This window comes from Kryptolebias marmoratus, linkage group LG3, assembly GCF_001649575.2.
Source record: "Kryptolebias marmoratus isolate JLee-2015 linkage group LG3, ASM164957v2, whole genome shotgun sequence".
NCBI classification, from domain to species: Eukaryota; Metazoa; Chordata; class Actinopteri; order Cyprinodontiformes; family Rivulidae; genus Kryptolebias; species Kryptolebias marmoratus.
The window spans coordinates 14,730,233-14,756,156 of record NC_051432.1 but is presented as its reverse complement, the minus strand read 5'-3'; the positions used below and the strand labels follow the sequence as shown (position 1 = coordinate 14,756,156).

At 38.9% G+C, this 25,924-nt stretch overlaps 1 protein-coding gene across 5 annotated transcripts in view; it reads left to right on the top strand.

The window, feature by feature from the left end:
- Positions 1-231: 231 nt before the first annotated feature.
- Positions 232-25,924, top strand: part of lrba (LPS responsive beige-like anchor protein) — a 174,937-nt gene continuing 149,244 nt past the window's right edge. For 3 of the 5 annotated variants that reach the window (XM_037974594.1, XM_037974595.1, XM_037974596.1), the window contains exons 1-5: positions 232-1,158; positions 20,947-21,178; positions 23,061-23,161; positions 23,811-23,906; positions 25,251-25,372. In XM_037974594.1, the coding sequence (XP_037830522.1) occupies positions 985-1,158; positions 20,947-21,178; positions 23,061-23,161; positions 23,811-23,906; positions 25,251-25,372 (725 nt within the window). In that variant the 5' untranslated portion in view covers positions 232-984. The remainder of the gene's footprint in view (positions 1,159-20,946; positions 21,179-23,060; positions 23,162-23,810; positions 23,907-25,250; positions 25,373-25,924) is intronic. The other 2 variants (XM_017405811.3, XM_017405820.3) reach the window with 2 other exon arrangements.

The following is a 25,924-nucleotide window of genomic DNA, read 5'->3' as shown; positions in this document are numbered from 1 at the left end:
GCCTGCATCGTTAATGAAGGGGTGTACCGTGGCTGTGTTTGAAAGGTAACCCGAAGGAAGCAGCAGATGTTCCGCTCTTGAGGTAAAACACTACCGCAGTGAATGAATTTACATAGAAGAGACGATTAATTGTTACCAGAACCCCCCATCCCCCCCGGCGCGTCGTCCTCAACATCCACCTGAGCGGCTCACCTGCCACAGAGCGGAGCAGACTCCGCTCCCCACTGCGCATGCGCCGTGGGCTGAAGGGCTACACTGTCATGGCGGTGACGAACTGAAGCTACCGGAGTGGATCAGGAAGCAAATGCAGCGCAGCTGGCTCGACCGTGCCATTTAACCGCGTCCGCCGAGTCTGCCGAGGACCTCCGTCCGTTTTCGGCTTCCACCGGAGTTGCTGACGGACTTACCCGCTCCTGTTTGAGAGTTGTTGTTGGGTTTTTTTTGTTTTTTTTTGGTTCTGCCGAGCGCGCTACCTGTCAAGTCTGTGGACTCGGTAACACACAGGAGCAACTTCCACTGCTGAACGGAGAGATTAAAGTGACTGGATCCGGAGGGAGAGGAGGGGAAACTCTGCTTCACCTGCGTCTCTCTCAGCTTGGGCTCTGCAGCGAATTTCTCCACGGGCTTTTAAAGACATTAATTCATCCGTGTGGTCTCAAGTTACGGAGCAGAGGAGTACAGTTCACTCTGTGTGTGTGTGTGGAGGAGCGGTGACATTTCCAGCCTCGCTGTGTATCAGCCGCCAACAAATTCTCTCTCTCTCCTCTCTCCCTGCTCTTTTTAAACCCACTCTTTGAGACTCTCTTTCGCTTAACAGCCTTGGATGGGGAGGAGAACGCCCTGTAGACTGCCCACAACTCAGCCGAAGGGGCGATAGAGCCGCCCTCCTCCTCCTCCTCCTCCTCCCCCTCTTCCCTGTCACCATATTGGAGGTGAACAGGTGCCTCACCTGTGAACGCCACCTGTCCCGCTCTTCCTTAGCAAATGGCTAACGCGGAGGCAGCGCAGCCGGCTGAGGGGAGGGCTGACGGGCGAGCCGCGGGGCTCAACCCCGGGGTGCCCATCAGGGGCATCAGGATGAAGTTCGCCGTGCTGGCCGGCCTGGTGGAAGTTGGGGAAGTTTCCAACCGAGACATCGTGGAGACGGTGTTCAACCTGGTAAGCTGATTACCACGGGAGCTCAGGACACACAGGCCCGAGATTATGGCACCGTGACATCTAGACGCTCACGCGCAGAAAACCCACGAATAATAATCAAAACGAAAAATACCAACTCGCTCGTGTTAGTGTTAGTTTGCAGGTGAAGCAGTGCACGTGGCTGTTTTCTCTGAGAAGTTAGCAGAAAATGCTGTCCTGAGTTAACCTGCTTTCTCTGTCACTTTGGATTGGTTTGAATGCTGGTTCAGCAATGTTTGTTTCTTTAGTTTTTGTTGTTGTTGCAGTCTAACTACTTCCACATACTTTGCTGTGACTTTTTATACTTTTCAAAACATTTAACTTTTGTTTTTTAGAAAATACTTTCCTCCATAGAAATGCATTTAAATGTCTTTAGTTCCATAAAGCTTCTCTTTGAAATCTGCTTCAGTTTCCTGCCTCTGATTTGATCATCTTATGCCACTAGTTTTAGCTAGTAGCATAAGATGCATTTTAGGAGCCTTTTGCTCTTTTTTTTTTTTTTAGATTTGAGCTACTCTTGTGCTACCTTTAGCTACTATTGCACTACTTTGAACTTTTACCTAATGTTCCGCTTCTCTGGGCTTTTAGCTGACATTCTGCTGCTTTAAGCTTTTAGCTGACGTTGGGCTGTTTTGAGCTTTTAGCTGACGTTCTGCTGCTTTGAGCTTTTAGCTGGCATTGTGCTGATTTGAGCTTTTAGCTAATGTTCTGCTGATTTGAGCTTTTAGCTAATGTTCTGCTGATTTGAGCTTTTAGCTTATGTTCTGCTGATTTGAGCTTTTAGCTGGCATTGTGCTGATTTGAGCTTTTAGCCGACCTTCTGCTGATTTGAGCTTTTAGCCGACCTTCTGCTGATTTGAGCTTTTAGCTGACCTTCTGCTGATTTGAGCTTTCAGCTGACCTTCTGCTGATTTTGAGCTTTCAGCTGACGTTCTTTTGCTTTAAGCTTTCAGCTGACGTTCTGCTGTTTTAAGCCGAATGCTACTTCTGGCTTTTAGCTGGCATTTGTGCTTCTTTTAGATTTTAGCTCATACTCTGCTTGTTTTAGCTCCAACAACTCAGTTTCAGCTGCTTTGGTAAAGTTCAGCAGTCATTCATGCTGAATTTTGAAGAAAATGCAATTTTATTTCAGCTTCTCAGGCTTTTTTAATCGTTTAAATCGCTCCTGTAGGAATCTTGTGCGTCCTACTTGTAATTATCAGAGAGAAGAAATGTTCAGGTTTTAACAGACTCTGACGGGAGCAGCAATGACACAAACATTATGACAGGGATGCTGCTGCAGTGTTTTTTGTGTGTGTGTGACGTATCCAGGTCAGTCAAAGTAGGCGCAGTATTTGTTACCTATACTGGTACTACATAAGATGGCAAGTTGGGAAATGCCCTTAAAGCACATGCATGAGAATGAATGAAACTACGAGGGAGCGTAGCGTCAGAGGACGGAGCACGCTGAACCAGAGTTTCCGCTAAGTTAGGCTGGGTGGGAGGGGATGAGGTGAAGGTGAAACCTGCTGAACTGCTTTGTCACTGTGTGATAAACAATAAAGTCCTTCAGAGAGGGAGGCTCATCCTCCATGTCTGAAGTCATTAAGTGAACTGCAACCCCTGCTGAGTCGGCAAATAAATTACAGACACCTCCTCTTCTTCTTCTTCTTCTTCCAGCTATGACCTGATTAAAGTTTAATGCCAGTTTCATCACCAAAACCAACAACAACAAACAAAAAAAAAACAGGATTTGTTTATTTCTCATCAGACCTTCTTCCATTGTCCCAATTACGCCACGTTTAGTTGATTAAAACAAAGCAAACCAGCAGCGTGACGTGCTTTTATCAAGTATCAGTTTTAAAATCAAAGTTCATAATCATTTGATTATCAAAGCGATTACTGCTTTAATATCATTTCAACAAAAACTCATTGACCTTCAGATTTAGGCACTGAAACTGACTGGAAACCTATCGCCAAGATAAAGGCTTGGAGGCCACAATCACGATTAATTCTTTGATTATGTTTGTATTTTTAACGATAAAGGTGTCTTTTGCTTGTGCCCTTGTCCTTCACGTTCAAATCCGTTTTGTCTGTCGCTCGCTGTCCTCAATTTGGGACGTGGGGACATGTAATTGGAGTTCAGACGTGCGAAGTAGAAATTTCACTGAGGATGCAGATGTAATATGCCTTATTTCAGGTGAAAATCTGCTGCAAATCAAGAACTTGTGGAGCTCCTCGGACAGGCATCCAGTGTGGTTTTGTATATTTGACTGCATCGCTGCTGTTTTTTTTTTTGGTAGGACTCAGTTTTTAGTTTGGTCACAGGTATTTCAGGTCATGAGATGACGCTGTACATTTTATTATGATTACCTCAACACTTTGTCTCAGCACACCCTCCGTTCCGCCTTCCATTAGCTGATAACCTCACGTGCCGCAAACGCTCAAGTCCTCTCTTTGGCGGCATCTATATATATATATATATATATATATATATATATATATATATATATATATATATATATATATATATGTATGTGTGTATATATATATATGTGTATATATATATATATATGTGTGTATATATATATATGTGTATATATATATATATATGTGTATATATATATATATGTGTATATATATATATATGTATATATATGTGTATATATATGTATATATATGTATATATATGTGTATATATATATGTATATGTGTGTATGTGCTTTCTGTGTCTTAAGCCCCATATATGTGGAGAACTAGAACTGTTTCTGCAGGAGTGTTGTCTCTGTGTCACAAGTCACCACAGCGGTGGTTGTCATGACTTCTGACATGTGGGCTGAGGCTATAAGCACCAGGATTCACATTAGGTAATCTGCTGGCTGTGTGTTTTTTAATCTTTTTTAATTTTTTATTATTTTTGCCTGGAGTCAGGACTTTGGTGAAGAGCAAAAAGGAGTCTTTGATTTTTACAGTTTCCTGTTCCAGATGGTGCCTCTGCTCCAAAGTGGCAAAATAAAAGGTCCTAATGGAAACAGCCCTTTAAGTAAATGTGTATAAACTAGAGCAGTATATTCTCATTATATTTAAGAGTTGTGGACATTCAGATTTGTCTGTAAACCTGTGCGGTGGAGGATTCTAAACAACAGTTTTGTTGCTGTTTGGACATTTTTTTTTTTTTTTTGTTCTTCATGGCTCACTGGATTGTACTAATCTTGGCTAACTATTTGTTTGTTTAAATCAGATGTGGCGCAACTGAAGAAAACAATTAAAGGGCTAGCAGTTTGCTAGCCTTCCCTGGATCGTCCTTTTTTTTTAGTTCTTTTAGTTATCGAGGCTTTTGCAGGTCTCTGTTTGTCCACCCGCACAGGTGTTTTCTGTTTTCTCCAATGTTGTCAACATCATCCTCCACCCCCCCTCCACCCCCTCACCCCCAGGACTCGTCAGAAGCACAGCCGCGCCCACCTTCGTCTTCATTATAGGCTGACTAATTACAACCACCTGCGCGCTGTCATTTTCTCACTTGTTATTGTCAGTAAAACATTTCTTAAATATGATCCTCTGCAAACCCTAAAGGCTCCAAAAGAGCGCACAGAGCTGGCATCAAATGATTACGTAGTGAATCGTTTAAAAAAAAAAAAAATAGAACTGAAACCAAATTTTTGCACATAATAAGATGACAGTAATATTGTTTAAGTTACGGTTGTTAAATTGGAGGCCTAAAATATGTCAAGTTTCTGTCACACAAAAGGACTTTTAAACAATGATTAACATTCAGAAAGCCGGAGAAAACACTCAGGAATTTTTTTCTGGCGTCATATTAAAAGTTAAGTTCAATGGTCAGAAACATTTTGACCCCTTGCCAACTTTTGAGAGGAGGGGAGAAAAAAAAAAGTACTTGCTCATGGGTAAATGTTTACGTTTCTACAGCTGCTAGATGTTTTTTCTTTTTAAAGACAGGCAGGCTCACGCAGAGTGACTTGTGTGAACCCGTGTGATTTAGGTTGCTACCAGCAGGTTTACAGGAAGCAGCATTTTCTTTTGTAGTTTTTTTTTAAATTTTTAATTTGGTTTAACTGAAACGGCATACTGAAAGCTGCAAAGAGCTTTGAATGTTGATTGATTTTTTTTTTTGAGTTGTGTTGTCTGTGCTGTAACAGTTACCGAACGATGCATTCACACTTTGAAGTTGTTTTGAGGCAGGGTTAACAGTTGCACATTTAGCAGACACTTCAGATGGGAAATGTTTGTGTCAAAACGGTTCTGTTGTTTCATGACTGAAGCATGCTTCAACAGCCATGTCTTCTGAGGGGACCAGAAACAAGATATTTAGCTCTGCTTTAAATAATAAAACCAAATCAAGGCCACAGTAAGACACTCGTAGTAACTCTAATTCTTGTCTGGTCACCCATCTGACTAATTCACTGCCCTGGAATGAAGAGCTGTCCTGAGCCGTCGTGGGCCAGGCTGGAGGCGAGCGAGAAGAACGCGCGTGTGTGTGTGTGTGTGGGATGTGGCGAGCGTAACCTTGACTTTATTTCAAAGTAAGATGATACGGCTGTGGCTTTGTGGACAGCCGATTAGGCCAAAACTGGACACATAACCTCTGAACATTTGGTACTTTTTGAGATTTATTTATTGATAGAATATGCTCATTTATACTTAAAAACATACATGACTGAATGCCTCAACAAGAATAATCAGATGGACTCCAGGTTTTTTGTAAAACCTCCAGTTTTATTTACAGTAGGAAACTTTAAATGGATACCTGAAACAATCTGTCACACATGCTCTAAAAATATAAAAAAAGGGGTTCATGTGTTCATTACACTTTGTACCTCATACATTTTACTTGAAGTAAATATTAGCACCAATTCAAGATGGCCACCACAGCTAGTTGACCCTAGCTTAAAGAAGAATGGCTATACTTTAATGAGTTTTACAGCTATTGAGCCAAAAATAGTTGTGGTAGTAGCTGACAGTCATTGATAAACACATACTCCAAGTGCTAACAGATTATCACACAAGATTTCACATAATGTTAATTTCTAGGTTTGACCAACATTTTGTGAAACAAATGTTTCATCCTATTATTTGTAAAGTCTTATTTATACATTTCTGAACGTGTGCAGTATCTGTTTGATGGTTGCCATTATTATTATTATAACTTGTATTATTGGGCTGTTTTTTGACACTTTGGGTCTCTTAAGTGAAACGAGTACTTTTGAACTAGTCTTTTGTGCATTTCTTTAAATAGTGCGCTGCCTTCCTTCCTCTGCGCCGCCTGGAACCGATCAGGTGTCAGAACTGTGAAAATAATCTAGTAGCTTTATTTTCCCTTTCAGCAGATAAAGGTTATTTTGACTTTTTTTTTTTTTTTTTTTTTTTTTCTTAAAAAAAACTGACCCTGGTTGCAAGTAGAAACACTGAGACATTTACAACGAACAGTTTTCTTGTTGAAGACGCAAATCCTTAAATTTGAACGATCACTTAGTGCTATGAAGTTTGATTTTAAACATGGTTGTTGGAAAAACAGGTCTCATCTAAAACCAGAAATCTCAATCGAAGTTACTACAAGTAGATCACTTAAATTCCCTGCTTCTGTGTGAGATCTAAAGAGGAATGCAGCAGCACCTACACCAGTAGCAGAGGAGAGGAGTGAGGGAAATCCTTGTTCTCTCCCCGGGCATGCGTTGACCTCTCTGGCAATAACAAAGAGCCTTCTAATCTGACACTTGAATGAAATCCTATCTGCTTCCCTCTGTTATTTGTCGCATCAGTCCAAGCCCACGGTCACACCTCGTCTCCCTTCCTCCTTTTTTTTTTATAGCTGAAAGCAGCTTGGACCACATTGTCTAAACAAGCGTGATTCAAGTCTGTTGATAGTGCTAAATGCATGATTCATTTTGTTTTCAACACGAGGCTCGACGCTTGTTTTGTGTTTAGGTGACCTTTGTGTTTCCCAGAACAATAGAGTCCACTTTTTTTTTTGTGGCCATTACATCACTTTGGCTGTGACATGCTTTTAATAGTTATAGTTCTGAGATCAGATCAGTGAGGATGTTTGACCTGCCAGCATGAGTTTTGGGGTAACAGTTGGGATTGTCCTGGGGGGTCCTGGTGAGTCCTGGGTCATGGTGGAGCCGTCAAGGACAAGATGGTGCTCAGCAGGCCTCATTGGTGAATTGTGTTGACAAATGGTCTGGTGGCTTCAGGAATCGATGACATTTGTAAAAGAGGTGAATCGACTGAGAAACTAACTGTAGTTAGTTGGTTAGAAAAACTTACTGCAGTTTTCTTGGCTGGCTCAGATTTCCTGTTTTCGTTAAACTCTAATCTGCCGATTCTAATTTTGGCCATTTCTGATTTCCGTTCTCGAAGTGTAATTATCAGCATACTTCACTTCAGTTTATTTATTTAGCACCAATTCACAACCAAAGCCATCTCAGGGCATTCACATACGTTATAAAACACCCATTAGTATAAGTTATTTATCTAAGGAAGCCATCTGATTGTGTCGAATCTTCACTTTGTTCCATTCTAAACAGCATGTTGATAACAATGGGGGTGGGGGGACAACTCCCTTTGATTATTAGTTATTATTGCATACAACATATATTTGTTTTTCTAATTTCTGGTCAAATTCTTAAAAAAACATTGTGCATTCCTAATATTTGCATATTTTGTCCTCAAAAAAACTGCACCAAATTACAGAGCTACTGTACCTTCCTGTGTCACTGGGAAAACTATAGTTAGTAAATAAGTGCTTATCTATGGTGCATTCAGATCAAATCAAATAAACAAAAACAAAAGAAAAAAAGAATTTTAAATTGGCCAGTCACCATTCAAGGTGAAAATCGGCCGATTCCAGTCACCAGCAGACTGATTGGTCCATTGCTAGTTAAAGTCTGGGTGTGCATTTGTGTCTTCACAAACTGGTTATGAAAGTTTGCTCCATGTGGCAGCTAAGTGCCTAAATACCTCAAGTTTTTTTTGTCTTTTTCCCTCCTGTTTGTAGTAAGACACATGAATAATGCAGTACCTGCAGTATTGAGTTATTTTCTACAGTAGCTCACAAAGAATTGTGATAAACAGAAGCTATGAATAATTACTTTGTCTGTTTGTGTCTCAGCACAATCTCAAATATTAATTTGCTGGAATTTTGTTGGAATGAGTGAATATGTGCAAAGAATAATTTTTCCACTCGACCTCGAGCTTTTTTTTAAGTTCAGCGTACTATAAATTAACATTCAAGGTTAATAAACTGTCAGATTATATTTAATGTATTATCAAGGAAACGTCCAACAAGAAAAACATTCAAGTGGTGTTATTTTAGAGTTAAAATTAGTAGCTCATCTTCTCCTTATTTATTCATTTTAAGCTGTCAAATAGTCTGAGGAGTTGAGAAAACTGGATGAGACTCTTTGAAAGCCTTGAAAAAAGTTTGTACTGTAAAGGTCAACAATAAAACCAATACAGCTATATAATACAGGCCTAGAAATACTTGAAGGAATACACATCACCACCTACTTTTAATGCCAAAGTTTTAACGCCAGATCGTTTTATGTTGAGACATGAAAAGTTATTGTGGATTTGGTCAAATTTTGAAAATAATTCAAAGTTGTCCTGGGATGTGTTAGAGCTCAGAGTATTTGTTGTGAATGACTCTCGGCTACTACCACATCCAACTTCAGCCCCATATTCGTAATGTAATGTTGATTAGCTGTAGTCGCCATGTTGAATTTGGTTGAGTCCAAAAGTTAATCAGCTGTAGACGAACATCCAATGATTTCTTTCTGAAAGTTTAATTAAAATCCCTCTGGTGGTTCATGAGATGCTTTGCTAACAGACGGGCAAATGCACCCATGCAGACAAAGGCAAAAGCATTACCATCCGCTTGTGGCGGCAGGCGATAATAAAGCCGCACGGACATTTATTCCTTGGCGCCCTGGAATGAACGTTTTGGAAGATTTGCAGCTACATTTGCACACCCTCCCTCAGCAGGCAGTCTCGCAGAGATTTTTATCATGCGGCTGTCTGGGGAAAATCTCTGCGAGAGGCCTAAAGTAAATGCTGCAGACATTTGTTTTCCCACGTGTCGCCTCTCCGGACGGTCTCTGGTAAATTTTAGGACTGCAGTGCAGGTTTGAAAAAAAAAAAAAAAAACCTCCTATAAGGAGCTTACCTCCAGAGGGGAGAAATCCTCTTCTCATCAGTGTGTGTGTGTGTTTAAGGTTGTAGTCGTTAACTGCATACACAGTCAGGTGTGTTGGAAATCCCTTCCTGCCCATTCAGAATCACACTGGTTATGTTGTCTCCAAAGAGCTGGGTGCACTCAGATTTAATAATATGCTTCAGTCTGCTGCTCTCATTTGCAACTTATCGATCTGAAACTGAATATGACTTTGTGAATATTACCGCCTGACATTCTTTTGTTAATCCACGTTTCAGAGCCTTTGAGGTGAAATTCACTCTTGATTTTTTTTTTTTGATTCCTCACATGCAAATATACTGTTGACCAGCTCGAACATTTAAATATAGTTTGATTTTAAATACTTTCTACAGATATCTGAACTTGAACGAATGCAGGTGTTCTCATGGGACGAGGTCTGCTTTACGGAAAGGTTTCAAATTTGATTTGATTGAAAGTCTTCATGCTTTAGTGGACCTTAGTTGCATGTATGGAGTGATGCAGATGGTAAAAGATGTGTAATGCTTTTGCCAAACTACAGGCTAGTATGAGTAAATCCTCTAATATAGTGTTAATGTATTCATTAAACTTTGCTAATGTTTTCCCTGCCTCTGCACACACCTCTTCCTTTTCCCTTTTAATTTGAGAACACTCGGAGTAGTGGTTGAAATATTCTACGGGGTGAAAAACCTTCAAGAAGATGACATGCTGTCTGCTGTTGCTGATTTTTATTTTTTTATTATTTTTTCACCACATATAGAAGCGCAATAATAAAGAAGGTTGAAAAAAATACCAAATGGAATACATGGTGGGTGTAACAATAAAATATTTTATTCAGAAAATATTAATACATTTGTGAGCTTTTTTGTTAGCTCAGTTCATATTATACAAGTTGCCTTGTGGTTCTTTTGCCTCTCCCTGTCACAACAAGAACTGGAACATCCCTACCCTAGTCCTTGTGCTTGAGATTACTCAAAGGAAACCAAATATAGTTAATAATAATTAATAATAATGTGCTGCTTTAACAGGTTTAATGTAAACTGCCTCAATTTTTCCCTCTACAGTTTTGGAGTTTTCATCTATTTTCCGTTTTAGCTAATTGAATACCAGACAGGAAGAAGTGTGGTTGTGATGAATGTGATTTTCTATGTTAAGCAAAAACACTCATGAGACTAACAAGCTTACTTTGAAAGCTTCGTAGTTTATTTTATTTTATTTTATTTTTTACTATAAGCATTAACTTTAAATATGAGTGCAACTTGAGTAATATTATATATGCCCTAGGATCAGTTCTGCACAACTGCAGTGTTTGCAGTTTGCTTTGACCAGCGATTAAACAAACGCTTTGTTATTGCGAGCTGATGCAACTAGCTCATGCGCGGTTGGGAGTTTGTCAGGCCAGTTATGTGCCGAGAACACCAGGCATTATTTACGGGGAATCCTGCAGAATCTTGTTTCTGGGAGAGCTGCAGCCTGTGGGGAAAGCTGGACAAAGGACAGCTGTTCACAAAAATATCTAACTGGGAAGATGTTAATTTGTCTCCGCTAAAAAGGAAACCACCAAACAAAGAGGCTGGGAAGAAGGGGGTGCTCTCGTTAACATTCGGTTTCATGAATAGGTCCGGATAGTAGCTGTGATATTCACTGCGTTCCATTTGTAAAGATTTGTTTTTCGAGTGTGTAAAAACCTTGTCTCTGAAATTTATCAGTGTGTGATGTTTATTCCATGAAAAGACTTTAGCTTCTAACCCTACACAAGCAGCGCAGGCCGAGCAACTTGTTTTGCTCTTGGGCGTGGGTTCAACATCAAATTAATTCTAGCTAAATAAAAAAAAAATTGCATACTTTTCATAAATAAATCACATGCTGCTCTGAACATTCAGCATTCCTGTGCTAAACCCATATCCCAACATACACCCCATTTTTTTAAATTCCATTTAAATGTCTAAAGAATAATTTGATAAACAGCAACTGGGGAGAAGTCTGTTGATGCGAACATTCAAACATCCACTGAAACAGCTGCTTAAAGTGGCTAAAAATAAATGTCAAAGGGTCGAATGCACCGTACATGCTGACAGATCCCAGAGGTAATCAGTTTGGCATCTCACAGGACAGACGTTTCCTTGAATTATACCCAAGACATCAAGAATGGCCAAACATTTGGTGTCCCCACGAGGCCTGGCTGTGGTCCTGATGCTGTATAGAAAACAGTCCTAAAATACTGGCAACCATACTTACGTCGGTGGCAAGTTAACATGTTTAAAAGCCACAAGGCTGAACTTTGTGCTGTAAGAAGATGACTGGTGGTGAGAATTTTATTCATCTTTTATTCTTACTGCTTATTATTAGTGCACTCTGTGTTAGTCAGGTCAATGAGTTGAAAAATCACAGATCAGTTCTAAGAAATGGGTGAACTTCACTAGATAATCCTAATCTGATCAAAGAAATTACTTCTGCAATTGAATGAAATTTTTAGATTATTTAACTTTTATTAAATAATTATTTCACCTTTTTGTACTTGGATAAAAAGAAAAAATACAAAATGCTGCAAAGTTTGTTTTATTCAGTGTATTATTTCTAAACTCATTTATTTGTTAAAATCTTGTCTTAATGGGCTATTAGTTGCAATTTCTGATACGATGTGTTGTCTGAGAACAGAGGCAGGAAAAAAAAGCTCCTCGGATGAGAAGCGAAGCATCTTCCACTACAGAATTGAAGTCCAGTTAACCTTTTTTTTTTTTTTTTTGGATCAAGCATGGATTTGACTTTGCTAGACACTTGTCAATCTTTAAGTATTGTGTTAAAGGTGTTTTATACCCACTGTTGCGCTCAAACCTTAGTAAATAATACTCCAAGATCAATATGGAGATGTAAGGCATTGGATTTATTTATTTTTGCTCCCATCTCCCAGCTCTATCTCGGTTCTCAGTGCCCCTTTAAGAGCTTCCTTTGTTCACTAGAGTTTTAGCTTTGCCAGAGGAAGCCACAGTTGATACAAACTACAGGAAGCCTGTTGAAGTGGAAGGAATTACTGCTTCAGGATGCACTGCAGAGGGCAGTTTCCTGGATCTCCATTTAAGATTTTTTATCCCAATTTACAAATGCAGCTGAAAAACTTCTGCATTAATTTGATACTTACGGCTCGCCGTGCGGTTTTCCATAAATCAATACTGACCAGTTTAGATTGGACGCAAAACTCAAGGCTGCAGAATGTGTTGATAAATGTCTTTTATCAGAGAGGTATGTTCTAGTATTGAAATGTACGTTCTAATAGGGATATTTTTAGATCTGCTTTTCCTTTTTTTTTCATTTTTACTTGGTTTAAAACAGCATTCGTATGTTGGTTGTACGTGTTACAAGAGGATGGCAAGAGCAGCAAACAGTGTAGGATTAGGGCTGTCCTGAGCCGCCACTGCTCATGATCTCATCACTTTATACAGCCCTGCTCGGCATTGTGCAGACATACGAGATCAGCTGGTTGTTAGTTATTGTTGTTGTTAGTTACAGATGACACTGAACACCTTGACTTGCCGGGGTTCGTATTTGTTCTCTATTCTAATGTACTGCAGGGGTTTCAGTCATGGCAAAAAAAAAAAAACTCCACTAATAATATCCTGTGACACAAAGGCTAAGGATTAAGGTTATTAAGAAAATACAGGTAGCCTTGCTGAAAGCTCATCCTCTTGTGCCATTAGAGCCGTTTCTCTGATGAAAGTAAGTCTGTGTTGCCTTCTGTGTGTGACAGGATACTTGCTGTCGAGTGCAGTGAACTCTGCAGCCGAGGCTTTAAATGTCCTCAACAGGAGAGCAGCCGAGAGTGGAACAGTAATCTTTTCTGAAATGTTAAGGTTTATCTGTTGGGGTCATCAATCCCATATAGAGCTAGTTGTGAAATAGAGCTAAACTGCTCGACTTTAATCAAACCAGATATCACTGTTGTATTTCTGTTGTCAGCATTTATACAGGTTTGAGGAGGATTAAGAGGGATTATCAGTCCAATCACCATCAACTTTTGCCCATTTTGATACATGTGAAATGAACAAAACTGCAGTATTTCTTTACAAAGAACACGCAGGTCACTTTAGACGTTGAAGTGATCCAGTGAGGAAGAGCGTTCTTGTTGAGTCCGACTGGACTTCCTCAATAATGGCTAATGTTTATCTATTTCATTCTTTCCTTCCTCGATTCGGCTGCTTTTTTTTTTTTTATTGCGTTTTACTGCTACTATGCAAACTGAAATCATAGAACACAGTGAAGTTTGTTGTTTACCTTGTGATCAAACGGCTTCTTTCCTTTTTTGTTTTTTGACACGTTCCACTGGAGCAGAGAAAGCATTCGTTAGCACAAATTTTAGTATTGAAATGCCTATTGGTGAATAGAACAAGTAACTCTCTTGAGTCACATTCCTGCGCTCAGTCGTAGTTGGTCAGTGAAACCAAAAGATTGCCTTAAGGCTCAGACTGTGATGTCTAATGAGAGCCATTTCCGGACAAGCCTTTTCCTTTTGTTTACAGTAGCAGCCACCCTTCAACGTAAACTGGATTGGCAGATAATGTTAAAGAGGTCACTTACACAGCTGTGTGTGGCGACTGTATACAAGGACTCACTTAAAATACAAGTGAATGTTTTTACAGTATAATATAGTGTTTGGTGAACCAAAGGCTTTAGTTACTGTCAGACATTTTACTGACTCTAATTAGATGCTAATCAGTCAATCAGCAACAAGGCCAAAAGTACTCTCAGTGACTGGTTACGCCTCATCTACACTCCTCCGGATATTCTTTTTAAATGGATGTTTATTTTTTCTATCTTTTTTGTATGTTTTGGGGTCCACACATTCAGACAACAAACCCCCACATTAACAAAATATCAGAATATAGAGAACATCCTTAGCTTGGTTAAAGATTCTCCACATTTCAGCACACAACCAAAGTTTGACGGTAACAGGGTCGGCATAAAACGAGAATAACTCAGAATAAACAGCTCCCTGTTTGTTTGTTTGTTTGTTTCTTGGTCACCAGCTGATAGTGGACATACGCGGAGAAGGCTGCTTCATCATTTTCTCTTTATCGCCTGTCCACTCAGATGTAGCAGAAACTTAAAGGGGAAAAAAAAAATCCCAATTTTGGAAAGCGGGTTTTAAAATATGAGTTTTCCGAACTAAAAACGCAGTTTGTGTGTGGGCAGGATGGTCTGGAAAATTCTTTTTTATTTCTTTTTCTATCAAAGTACATTCTCCAAAAACTTTATTAAAACTTGGTCAATTTTTAATTTGTTATCAAATCTAAAACCAGGCATTAAAGTTAAACTAGTTACACATTCAATTAGATTCTGTTGGCCTGAAGGGTTTAAAATGCAAATATCTTTTAATACCCCTTAGTATTTATTGAAGAATTTTAATTTGTCTAAGGCATTCATGTTTAAATATATATTAAAAAAGTGGATTCACATGAACATGACAAGTTTATATGAATTCTTTCTTTTTCTCTCCAACAATAAATTTTTTCCCAACGTGATTTAAAAAAAAACTGCTAGGCTCTTTTTTTGATAAATGTATTTTAACATTCCTACTACTGTATAGATAGGTCATTGTGATGTGAACTTAGTGGTGCTTTTCCTATTTTGCTGTTACATTTTGATGATGTCCGTAAGATGGAGTAGCATGGTTATAGGCAGATGGATTTGTTCCTAATGATGATCTCTTGTTGATTTTAGGTCAGTATTGTTTGTTCACACAGTAAAAATGGCATAATCCAAAAAAAAACTGGTCAGTTTGCATGTAAGAACTGTATATTGTGATCTTCACACAGCATTGATGCGTGCTGTCTGTGAGTTCTTACGCAATCAAATATCAGAAGAATCTGTGTTTATCCAGCTGCTCTGTAGGAATCATGACATTTCATAAAGTGTAAAAATGACTGTCAGGCATTGCTCAGAACAAAAGCTTGGCACATAGTACCTCTGAAGATATTATTAGAAACTCTGTTATCATAACATCTTTCCTCTTCCCTTTCTGCTCCGGTTAGGATGCCTCAATGTGTCAGGGAGGCAGCAGTTTTAGACAGAACGTGCTCAGCAGCGTCACATAATCGGACTTCTAAGTTCAGATTAATTAGGTTTTGCACTAAATACAAAGGGAAGAATGATCAAAGTTCATTCCTTGTTTTCCATTTTATTAAACACAACTTTTTTTCAGAGCTGTTGCTTTTCAAGATAAAAAAATATTAACTATCTATCAGTGATCATTTTGTTATGTTAAATTGGTGCAATTTTAAGAGCAACTTTCCATAAAGTTTAGTTTATTAGCATTTTAAGTGATTGTCAGAACGTGTGATGGCATTATAAAGACTATTTGGTCTGAGATGGGGAGTATTTAAATATTAAAGGCTGCTATAATTTTCGAGAAGAGACTTCCCCGTCGTTCTCTCAATCAGAAGCTCGTGTCACCTTATCACCATTAACACAAGACTGCTTTCAGTACAGATTATTTGCTTGACCTCTCTGTCTGCCTGGGCTGTTTTTTTTTCTCCCCTCATTTAAAATAAGAGTGTCCATCAGCAGCGAGGAGAGGTGGATTATAAGATGTCATATCACGACTCACGTTTTGAATCTCTGTTGATGAATATTTTAGTTTGGGTCACGTAGGGAAGGGGCTCCTTTTTGAAATAATAAACCAAACTGCATTTGGTTTGACAAGATGGCTTATTAAAATAGATCCACTTAAAAGAGATGTTGGAGAAAGTAGGTCTGTGTGTGTGTGTGTGTGTGTGATAGAAGCATGGTCACTCTGACAGCTCATTTAAGTAGTTTGTTGGTTTAGTTTACATTAAAATAGATTGAAAACTAGTCGTACTGAAATGTTACACAAGCTGGCATTTAAAGTCCTCTTGTGAAGGACAAATTGAACTTAGTCATGGAACATTTGAACAAGTTTTCAGGCTTGATTTACAACAACGCTGTGTTTCTCAGAAATAATGCTGGCTGTAGAGCGGTATTAAATATTATGTTAAAATCTTTTTCTTAACTCCTTTTAAATATATTTTTAAAGCACGCTGAGAGATATTAACCTAATAAATGTGCTGCAGTTTTACATTTCAGACCAATTCAAAGCCTCATTGTTGCATTCTCTTTTTCCTGCAGTGCACTTTGTATTCAAATAATTAGAGCTAATTGTGGTTTTATCAGGGACTGAAATGAAGGACTAATATCAGCACATAAGTGCACACAAACACTCCGAGAGGGGCTCATTCCCCTGCAGTGGCTTAGCAACATCACCGTGTCTGCCTGATACTTTAAGCTGGGTAATTTTCTTCTCTTTGTTACAAAATGACCATCATTTGTTTCCCTTCTTTCATCTTCAGCTGGACATGACTTGTTGGTGATGATTCACTAGAGTGTTTTATTCAAAGAAGATCTCAGGAAACTGTGCTGCATTTAAGCAAACTTGTTCTCTTCTTTTAGTTTTACTCCCTTATTTGTTTCTTTGGTTTTTTTGACTTGGTGTAAAATTAATAAATTTAAATCAATAAAAATATCTAAAAAAATCACGCCCTTCTTTTAAAATCTTAAGTGAATCAGTAGGTGGTGGCATGAATAATATCAAATTAAAATCTGAAAAATCCAAATACAAACTTTCAGTCTGAGCATAAAAACAGTTTTGTTTTTTGTTTTTTTTTCCCCCTCCTGCTCTGCTTTTTGAGCACAAATTAAAATGCACATCATGCAGATGGATGGAAAGGTCTTAACGGCAGCAGTTGTTTACTCTCATGGCTTAAGCTCGTAAATGAAGTTGACTCGTGGAGTTTTAGCGTGGCGTTTAGTTCTGGCATCATCCAGCGCTGTTCTCCATGGAGATGTCGGAGGCCTGTTTGTGCTTTGTGTTCCAGCCCAGTGGCTGCTTAGCTGCCCGGCCATGATTAATTCAGACAGACCTCTGGAGAGAAAAGTCGGGCAGGGTTACCCAGCTAGAGATCTAGTGTCTAGCTGGCATTTATGGGAGCTATAGGTGTTGGACTCTCACTGGCTGTGGTCAAAACTCAAGCTGACAATATTTCATCTGTTTTTTGAAATGAAGCGATGCAAATAATTGAGCCTGATGTTTTCATGACAGCAGGATATTGTCATTGCAACACCATTTGCCATGTTAGGCTTCATTGCTGTATTTTGTAGCATTTGAAGCTGGAATGTGATTTTTATGTTTTTGGATGTTGCGTATTAGACTTAAACTAAATATTCTAACCTTCTAACCTACACGGCAATTTTAAAATGCACCGGAGGCTTAAAAATACTGAGTAAATGGCAACAACAAGCAAATAATGAGTCATAAAAATTCTCCAAACTGATCAAAAACAAAGTCCTGGAGGACTTTTATATAAGAAGAAGGCTTCTAATTAATTAGAGAACCATTAAAGTCATTAATAAGCTGGAAACAACTCTGTGCCATCTACAACAGCTCTGCTTTGTGGAATGTGAAAAAGATTAGTGACTATTTTTTCTTCTCCTTTGATTTTTGTTTCAAGTTAACAGTATGGGCTTCAAGCAGAAGAACTTTTTAAAAATAATAATAATACAGGTCTACTTAGATAGGCATTAAACTCATAAAATAATTAGGATGTTTGGCTGAAATCACAAAGGATCACACTCTCTGGATTTCATACGAGCAGCATCTGCTTCAGTGAGCCTGCAGTGCTGAGAGTCTGTGCCCGGCATGTGCCTAATTTATGCATCACGATCGAGACCCCATGCACACGTTTTAATGTACTGGAGTACACTTTTGAAAATATCTGGCTTATCGCTGTGTCAAGAAAACTGTGCTTCTTCTTTGCATTGCATGGTGTGCAGCAGTAATCTTTTCTTAGCCGAGAGGTATGAAGTGACAACAGCTGGGCACAGTTTGGTGGAAGGACAAAATGACCAGGATTTGTTCTTTGTAAGGCAACAACAAAAAAATAATTGCTGAATATTGCATGCACAAGATTAAATATTAATAAATCCAAAGGAAAATGGGGGTCTTAAAGCTTGAGTCTGTAGTAAGCAAGGGCATACTGTTTTTGTGTATGATGAAGCAACGTCTTGTCCATTTTTCTGTTTTTCTAAAACTGATCGTTGAACAGCTTCAGTGGACAATGCACAACAAGGGAGATTAATGGCGCCACAGTGGCGGCGGTAATGGGGAGGCAGAAGGTTTAGATATCTGCAAACAGCACCTCACACCATGAGATAATTTAACAAGGTCATTTTTCAATTAATCGTCACCTCAAAGTCGTTCCCGTTGGCAAAGAGTGACAAAATGGGTCTAAATTCAGCCCTATTATCCTTGGATGGGTGCCAGGTGTCTGTCACTGCGACGTGACATCCGGACACAAGCCCCCCCCCCCCCGTGTCATTCCTCGGTCAGCCGGACCTGATGGATGGATGACTCGCGTACAGTGTCAGGCTCATAAATCAGCTACTGTGGTAAAATGGCTCCTAACGTTTGGTAATGACATTTGGAGACATTTACCACCAAGTTGCTACAAGAGGTGTTTGATTTATAGCCGAGTTGGTAGAAGTCAGACATGGCAGCATTCTAAATGCCATTTGTTTCCGTTCCTATGCACCAATTTCATTCAATGTTTGGCATTTGGTAGACGTTTTGACCCCAGTTTTATTTCCTTTGTTTATTCCTAATGGTGGCTACTTGTGTGTGATGTTTAGTTGTGCTTCCTCTGTTGTGTAAATTAAACGCCTGGATCAATTATGGTTGATTTGCTCAGTTGTGTTGAGATCAGTCTTGGCAAACTATCATAGCTCAAATTTAGATTGATGTCATTTAAGAAAAGTTGTCTAACCTGCCTGGCAGAGCAGTTTACCCTCCATAGTTTACATATATGCCTGCAGCACATGTCACAGAGTACACATCGTTGCTGAGCAAATAATGAAAAGTCAGGTGCAGGGGAGGTAATAAATAATAACCCACATCATTTTTTTTATTTTAAACATTGCCCTCCACATACTTAATAAATATTTTATTGAGATCCATAAATAGATGTTGGGATTTTCTACTCCGTTGGAAACCTGTGCCAGAACTAGCTCTCCACATTTCAGTGCTGAATTGCACTTGTTCTTCATCTTGAATAAGTATGACTTGGCAGTGAATCCACAAGACTTGGGGAGTTTGGAGGTTTAAAACAAGTGAAATTATTTGGTGTTTTCACAGTGCTCCATACTGCAATTAAAAATGACTACATCCCCTCAATGTAAGAGGATCAGAGTTTCCTCCTAATTTGCTGTTTATTTAAAAGTTGTTTAGCACATTTTAAAGACCTTGAGTTAACAGCATTTTAGCAAATACTGGTATGATGGTGCTACATGTTGACATAATGTTTCATATGATACATACAGTAAAAGAGGAAGAAAAGAGTGTTGGACATTTAATTGGAGTTAAAGGATAGCATGGTCTTTCATAGAGCATGAAAGAATGAACGCATGCCTGGTTAGAGGAAAGCAAAGGTAGGAGTGGTTAACTGTGTGTAAGTCCTATTGTTACTTTCTTCCTCATCCCCAAAGATTCTGCAGCTTCATTTACCTCCTTTACCATTTTCCCTGTAGTATACACACGCTCATCTTAACGGAACATTTTCTATTTATTGCATCAAATCATATTGTTTTCACACTGAGCCAGAATAATAACCCAGGGCAACTGTCAGATGTTCCTTTTTTTTTTGTCCAGTCACACTTAATTTATTCTAAACATGACAGCCTCTTTTGGCAAAATTAATTTGATAAGAGCGTTGTTATTTTCTTTATCTTTTTCTATTAGGCAGGGTTCAATAATACAATTGTCATCAGGACTGTTAGGAAGAGACGGATGATGACATTTATGGCTCATACATTTTTCCGCAGACACACAGAACATTATTTCTTTGCCACGAGATAACCATTCCACCCCACTGCCCTTGAATAGGCTTCAGCTGGAAATCTCATCTGAGGGTGACTAACGTATCATTTGTTTTCTTGTAGCGGGATATAAAACCTTCTTTTAGGATAGTGGCTGATGCCATGTTTGAATGTTTTAAAAGAATGTGATATGGAAAATGATGCTTGGATGTCAGCACAAGGTTCACACCACAACAACCTTTGCATTCTCTCAGATACTGACTTTAGATGAATCGAAGCCCTGAGTTGTGTCTGGCAGGTTGTGTCAGATGCTGTTAGTATTTCAGAGCCACCTGCAGGAACAACAGACCTCTAAAATCTCTTCCAAATGTTTGTCTGTCTGTATGTCTAACTTGGTTACTTTGACACGACTGCTTGTGTTTGGTGCTTCTTGTTTATCACAGCGCCTAAAGGTTATCTCTAAAATTGGTTGATTTCTCAGACTTAAAGATAGGCTGGCAGACCTGAGTTGCTTCCCTGACCTTTTTATACGTCGTCATCTAATACTTGTCCTCAGAAGGTTTACACACAGTTACATGGACACACACAGCTCCTTTTAATAATTTGCATAAAATGTGGGGAAAATATGAACGCGTTTGCCAATTTTCCCTTCTTATCTATCGCTCTCTCCGTCACTCTCATCTAACCAGACTTTGCTTTTTTTTTTTTTTGCTTTGGTTCTCCAGCTGGTCGGTGGTCAGTTTGACCTTGAGATGAACTTCATCATCCAGGAGTCGGAGAGCGTCGTGTGCATGGTGGAGCTCTTGGAGAAGTGCGAGCCGAACTGTCAGGCCGAGGTTTGGAGCATCTTTACGGCCATCCTCAAGAAAAGCGTCCGTAACCTGCAGGCGTGCACTGAAGTGGGGCTGATCCAGCAGGTGCTCCAGCGTATATCCACAGCTGACAGCATGATTGCAGGTACTGGAACAGTCTCCTCTAGAAAATGTGCTTTAAAAATAAAAAAATCATATTCATTTTCTTGACTGCTTGCTTCGTCAACGTTATGGTTACAGCATCAAGTAGGTTGAGTCACAAAGCCAGGTCTACCTGTTCGAAACAATTTATTTTAGCTCCTGGTGGTGATCCCAAAACCACTTTGGAGAAATTATACCTTCAAGCCTTCAAACACCACTCATACAGAAAATGTCTTACTTAATATATTGAGTACAGCTCTCACTTTAAGGGTACAGGTACATAACATACAGAACGACCTTCCACATTTTTCTTTTTTTAGTTTGTTTGTTTTCCGGTAAAATAAATGATGCTCCAACACAAAGGTTGACACCGTGTGTAGGTTGAATGCAAAAGACTGATATTCTAAAATACTGTTATCAGAATACTATTATAATAGTGAGTAGTTATAAGAAATACTGTTTTATCATTTCTGTCAAAAAAACAAAAAAGGCTAATTCAGATTTTTGTTTCCCATTGGTCAACCTTGCCTCCTGCACATAGAATGTTTAGACTTCAGTGTAGCAGGAAGTGGTGCTGCTCTAGTTGATAGTTTGAAGGCATCTACAAAAGACAAAAAAGAAATCATAAACACACATGCACAACAATTTTCCCTTACACTGTGGGTCTAAAAAGGGGATTTCATCGAAGGCAAGCGATGACAGGAAATAATTGTTTTCACAATCAGGTTCTGATGAAGGGAATGAATGTTAAAAAGACGGACTGCATGTGTCACAGAGTTTCACAATCAGTTTTATTCATTCATAGCGTGTGGAATTGGAAAACCACAGCTGAATAAGTTAATTTTGGGGATTTTTTTTAAATGTATGTCTATCCACAAAAGACAGGATGGTGAAAGTCAAGTGCAACTTAAAAATGATTTCAGCTCTAAAGAAAAAAACATTTAATAAGTAAAAATTCCAGTACAGATTAAGTTCCCTCACTTTTTAAAAAACCAATTTTCCCCTTCGAAGAAAACGTTTGTCTACGTGTTCACAAACGCAGGGCTACTTAATTTAATTGTGTTTATCCAGTCAATGACGACACATCCCAACTAGAACAAAGCTTTGTTGCTGACATTTGTATTAGACTTCTTTGTGGAGGTGGAGCACAAGGAGTTTCATATGTACTGTTATTTTAGTCGCGCAGCACTGCCCGAGTTATCTCGTCTCATCTCTCAGCAGAACGTTGCACATCTGCAAAGTGGGATGAATTAATCCTCGGCTCGGTGAGCTTTTTCCAGCTAGAACAGCACAGGCCTTGAGCAGTAAAACCAGGCTGGCACAGTCCAGCAGCTACTGGAAAGTCTAAAGCATCGGGTAGAAATGTTATTTACCCAAGTCTATATCAAATAAATACCAGCGATATGTTCCTATTTGGAAACAAATCTTAAATAGCTTAAAAATGAACATTTTCTACAACTATTAAGTTGTCTTTAGAGTACATTTGCCAACATTTTGGTATTTACTGATGAACCTCAACATATAGTTTGCAGCGAAGGCAATTTTATACATGTAGCAGGTTTTACTGTCACTCCTTTTTTTTCTTTTTTTGAAAAATTAAACCACTTTAACTCATTAATAGTTCACTAGTCAAAGATTCATCGCTGTATGACTCATCCTGAGTTTGTACTAACTAATGAAAAAAGCACAATAGCAAGGATTTTTTCCGTAAGTCTATTTGGTAAGTCAACCTTAGATTCTTTTAGTATTGTTATCATTTGTTTATGAAAATGACAAGAACTCAAGTGTATGAATAACAGGATAAATGTGCGCTTGTGTTTCCTGTCAATCCTATGTCTGTGTATAATCTCTGGCTCTTGCTGTGTTTGTTCATATGCATTTCACAGACCTGCAGGTGGACATGCTAGGTGTGCTCGCCAGCTACAGCATCACCGTGAAAGAGCTGAAGCTTTTCTTCAGCAAGCTACAAGGGGAAAAAGGCCAGTGGGTGAGTCAGTCGCCGCATGATGAGCCGTCTCGGTAGCTTGGCTTCGCATGAGTAACGCGTCCGCAACGCTGAAACTGCTGCAGCCTCTCAGGTCGAACCCTTGTTAGCGTTAAGCTAAGTCCCATGGCACCAAAAATCACAAGTTTAAGATCCTGAGGAGCATTGCATTATTTATATGAAAGTGTTTGTAAGCATCTGCACAAATTCTGAACTCAGAGTTGTACTTTTAGTCTTTCTTCTTAGGACTAGAACTTTGCAATTTCCAAAACAATTAGTCACATTTACTTTTATAGAACCAGTGGGACTGAAAGTTTGTCAAATAAAGAGCAGAAAAGAATGACTGCAACACACTGATCACTGACTCTAATTAAGTCAGAAAATAGGGCAAGTTTATTTTTAGCCCTTTAATATTACCTCTAGTGAGCAAGGGGGGGAAAGAAAGGATCTCAGCTATAAGGTGCTTCTTTTTGGACTCATATTCAAGAATTGATAAGTTATTGATATTGTAATGTGGAACATATTAAATTAGGAACAACATTATTTTTTTTTGCATGCTTGAGCTGCATGTGCGTAACAACAATATATTTATAGGCAGTAAACATAACAAGCAGCGTGAAATGCATAATTTTCAGTGCGTTTCCTTCCTCAGCCACGTCATGCAGTGAAGCTTTTGTCAGTTCTGAAGTACATGGCGCACAGGCATGGCCCTGACTCATTCTTCAGCTTTCCAGGGAAAAATGCAGCTGTGAGTACGACACACGACGCCACAAATCTTCTCCGTTGACGTGTACACATAAATAACGAGCGTTTTGGCGCGAGTGGTAAGATTAGGGGCTACTTTTCATTGATAGACGACATAGTTTATACTCCGAGTGACTAAGAATTCATTCATCAGCAGCGAGCTTCCACAGTTTAAACCCATTATTACTGTACGCTCCGGCTTTTTTGGGGGGGAAAGTCCTGTCTTCTGTCCTCATTGAGAGATATTTCCCACTAATGAACAGGATGGAAAAAAAAAGAAAGAAGTCGTCGGCTCTCTAAATCCCCATCATACTAAGTGCTGTCTAAGCTGCAGTGAAACTGAGACCCCTTTCAAAACTCATCAGATTGCGCTCGGAGAAAATCTTCCAAAGTGTCAAAAAGAAATACGTGTCCCGCAGCCTGCTTTCTGATGATGGCATTCTCAATTCTTTTAAAGAATAATTTGTGTCTGCATTTCTCACATTGAGATTATTTTTGTTCACTCAGTCACTTTTCTGACAACTTTAGCTGTACCTTGCCTTGTAAACCTTCTAAGCTTTTGCCTCTTCGTTCTCTGCCAACAATTAGGGTTTTGTTATCATTCACATAATTTATTTTCTGAAGGTTTTCTGCTCTGTGCTTTAAACGCTGGGCTTTAGTTTTAGTTTCATTGTGGTGAAACATTACAGAAACACTGTTTTGCTGATGCAGATGTTGTTGCCAAATACACTGAAGTTGCTCTGCGGCTTTTTTCCTCTTCCTGCCACAAGGTATGTTGTGGCATGACCTTGTATTTATCTCAAAAAGATTTTGTCATATACTAACGTGCAAGTCGTTCTATTTTACAAATTAGTTGGCAGTCGGTGTCATTCGCCTTATAGGAAGTCGTCCCTCACCGTGTGTAAACCTTTCCCCCACTATTCCATCCAGTTAGGCCTTCTTTTAACAAGTCTGCGGGTTCTTGGCCCTGTATGTGATGCTGTTCTGATGAGACTGTTGATTATTTATGAATGCAGAATGCTGCCTTGTGAGGTTAGGTTAGTTTTGATTATTCAGAACTCTTATTCTCAGCGGTTAGATATTGCGGTTTCCTGTTCTTGTATTGTCCTGATGATGAATATACAAAATTCAGACGACACAAACACAAATATAAATGTATATATTTATATGTATTTTAGTATTTCTTTTGAGGTAATTTTTTATGCTGCATTTCTTTATTTTCTCTTGGCTACTCACATGACTGCCTGTAAGGAGCAAGTGATTTTTCAAACATTTTAAAAGCATTCATATTCCACATGTTGCTGCTTCTCCGTGTCGTGCCGTCTCATTTGGTTGTCTTTCTCCGCAGGCGATAGCTTTGCCCCCTGTTGCAAGATGGCCATACCAGAATGGATTTACATTCCACACGTGGCTCCGAATGGACCCTCTCAACAACATCAACGCTGACAAAGACAAGCCTTATTTGTACTGGTAGGTATTACTGCAACAACTGGGTCTTGGGTTTGAACCGGTGAATTTGAATTCTGCTTTTTGTTTTCCTTTTTAAAAGTTAGCATGTCTGAGTTTCATCACACAACTGTCATTGTGCTTATGTTAGGGATGTATGTTTTTTTTTTAATGCAAATAAGACAGAGAGGAACTGCATGAAAGGAGGCGTCAATCAGTGGAAGTTCAACTGAGAAACTCTAACAATATATTTTAATCTGTAGCACTGTAAAGCATCATCCAGTGGCACAGATGAAAAACGATTGTGGCTTCTCCTTTAAATCTTATTTTCAGTTCTTTGTTTCCTTTCTGAGGGCAAAGTTAAACAACACTTCTGATCATTTCTTTTAACTATTAATTAAACTGAACCAAAATCTTAATTATAATGCAAGGATATACAGGTGCTGGTCATAAAATTAGAATATCATGAAAAAGTAGATTGATTTCAGTAATTCCATTTAAAAAGTGAAACTTGTATATTATATTCATACATTACATACAAACTCATATATTTCAAATGTTTATTTCGTTTAATTT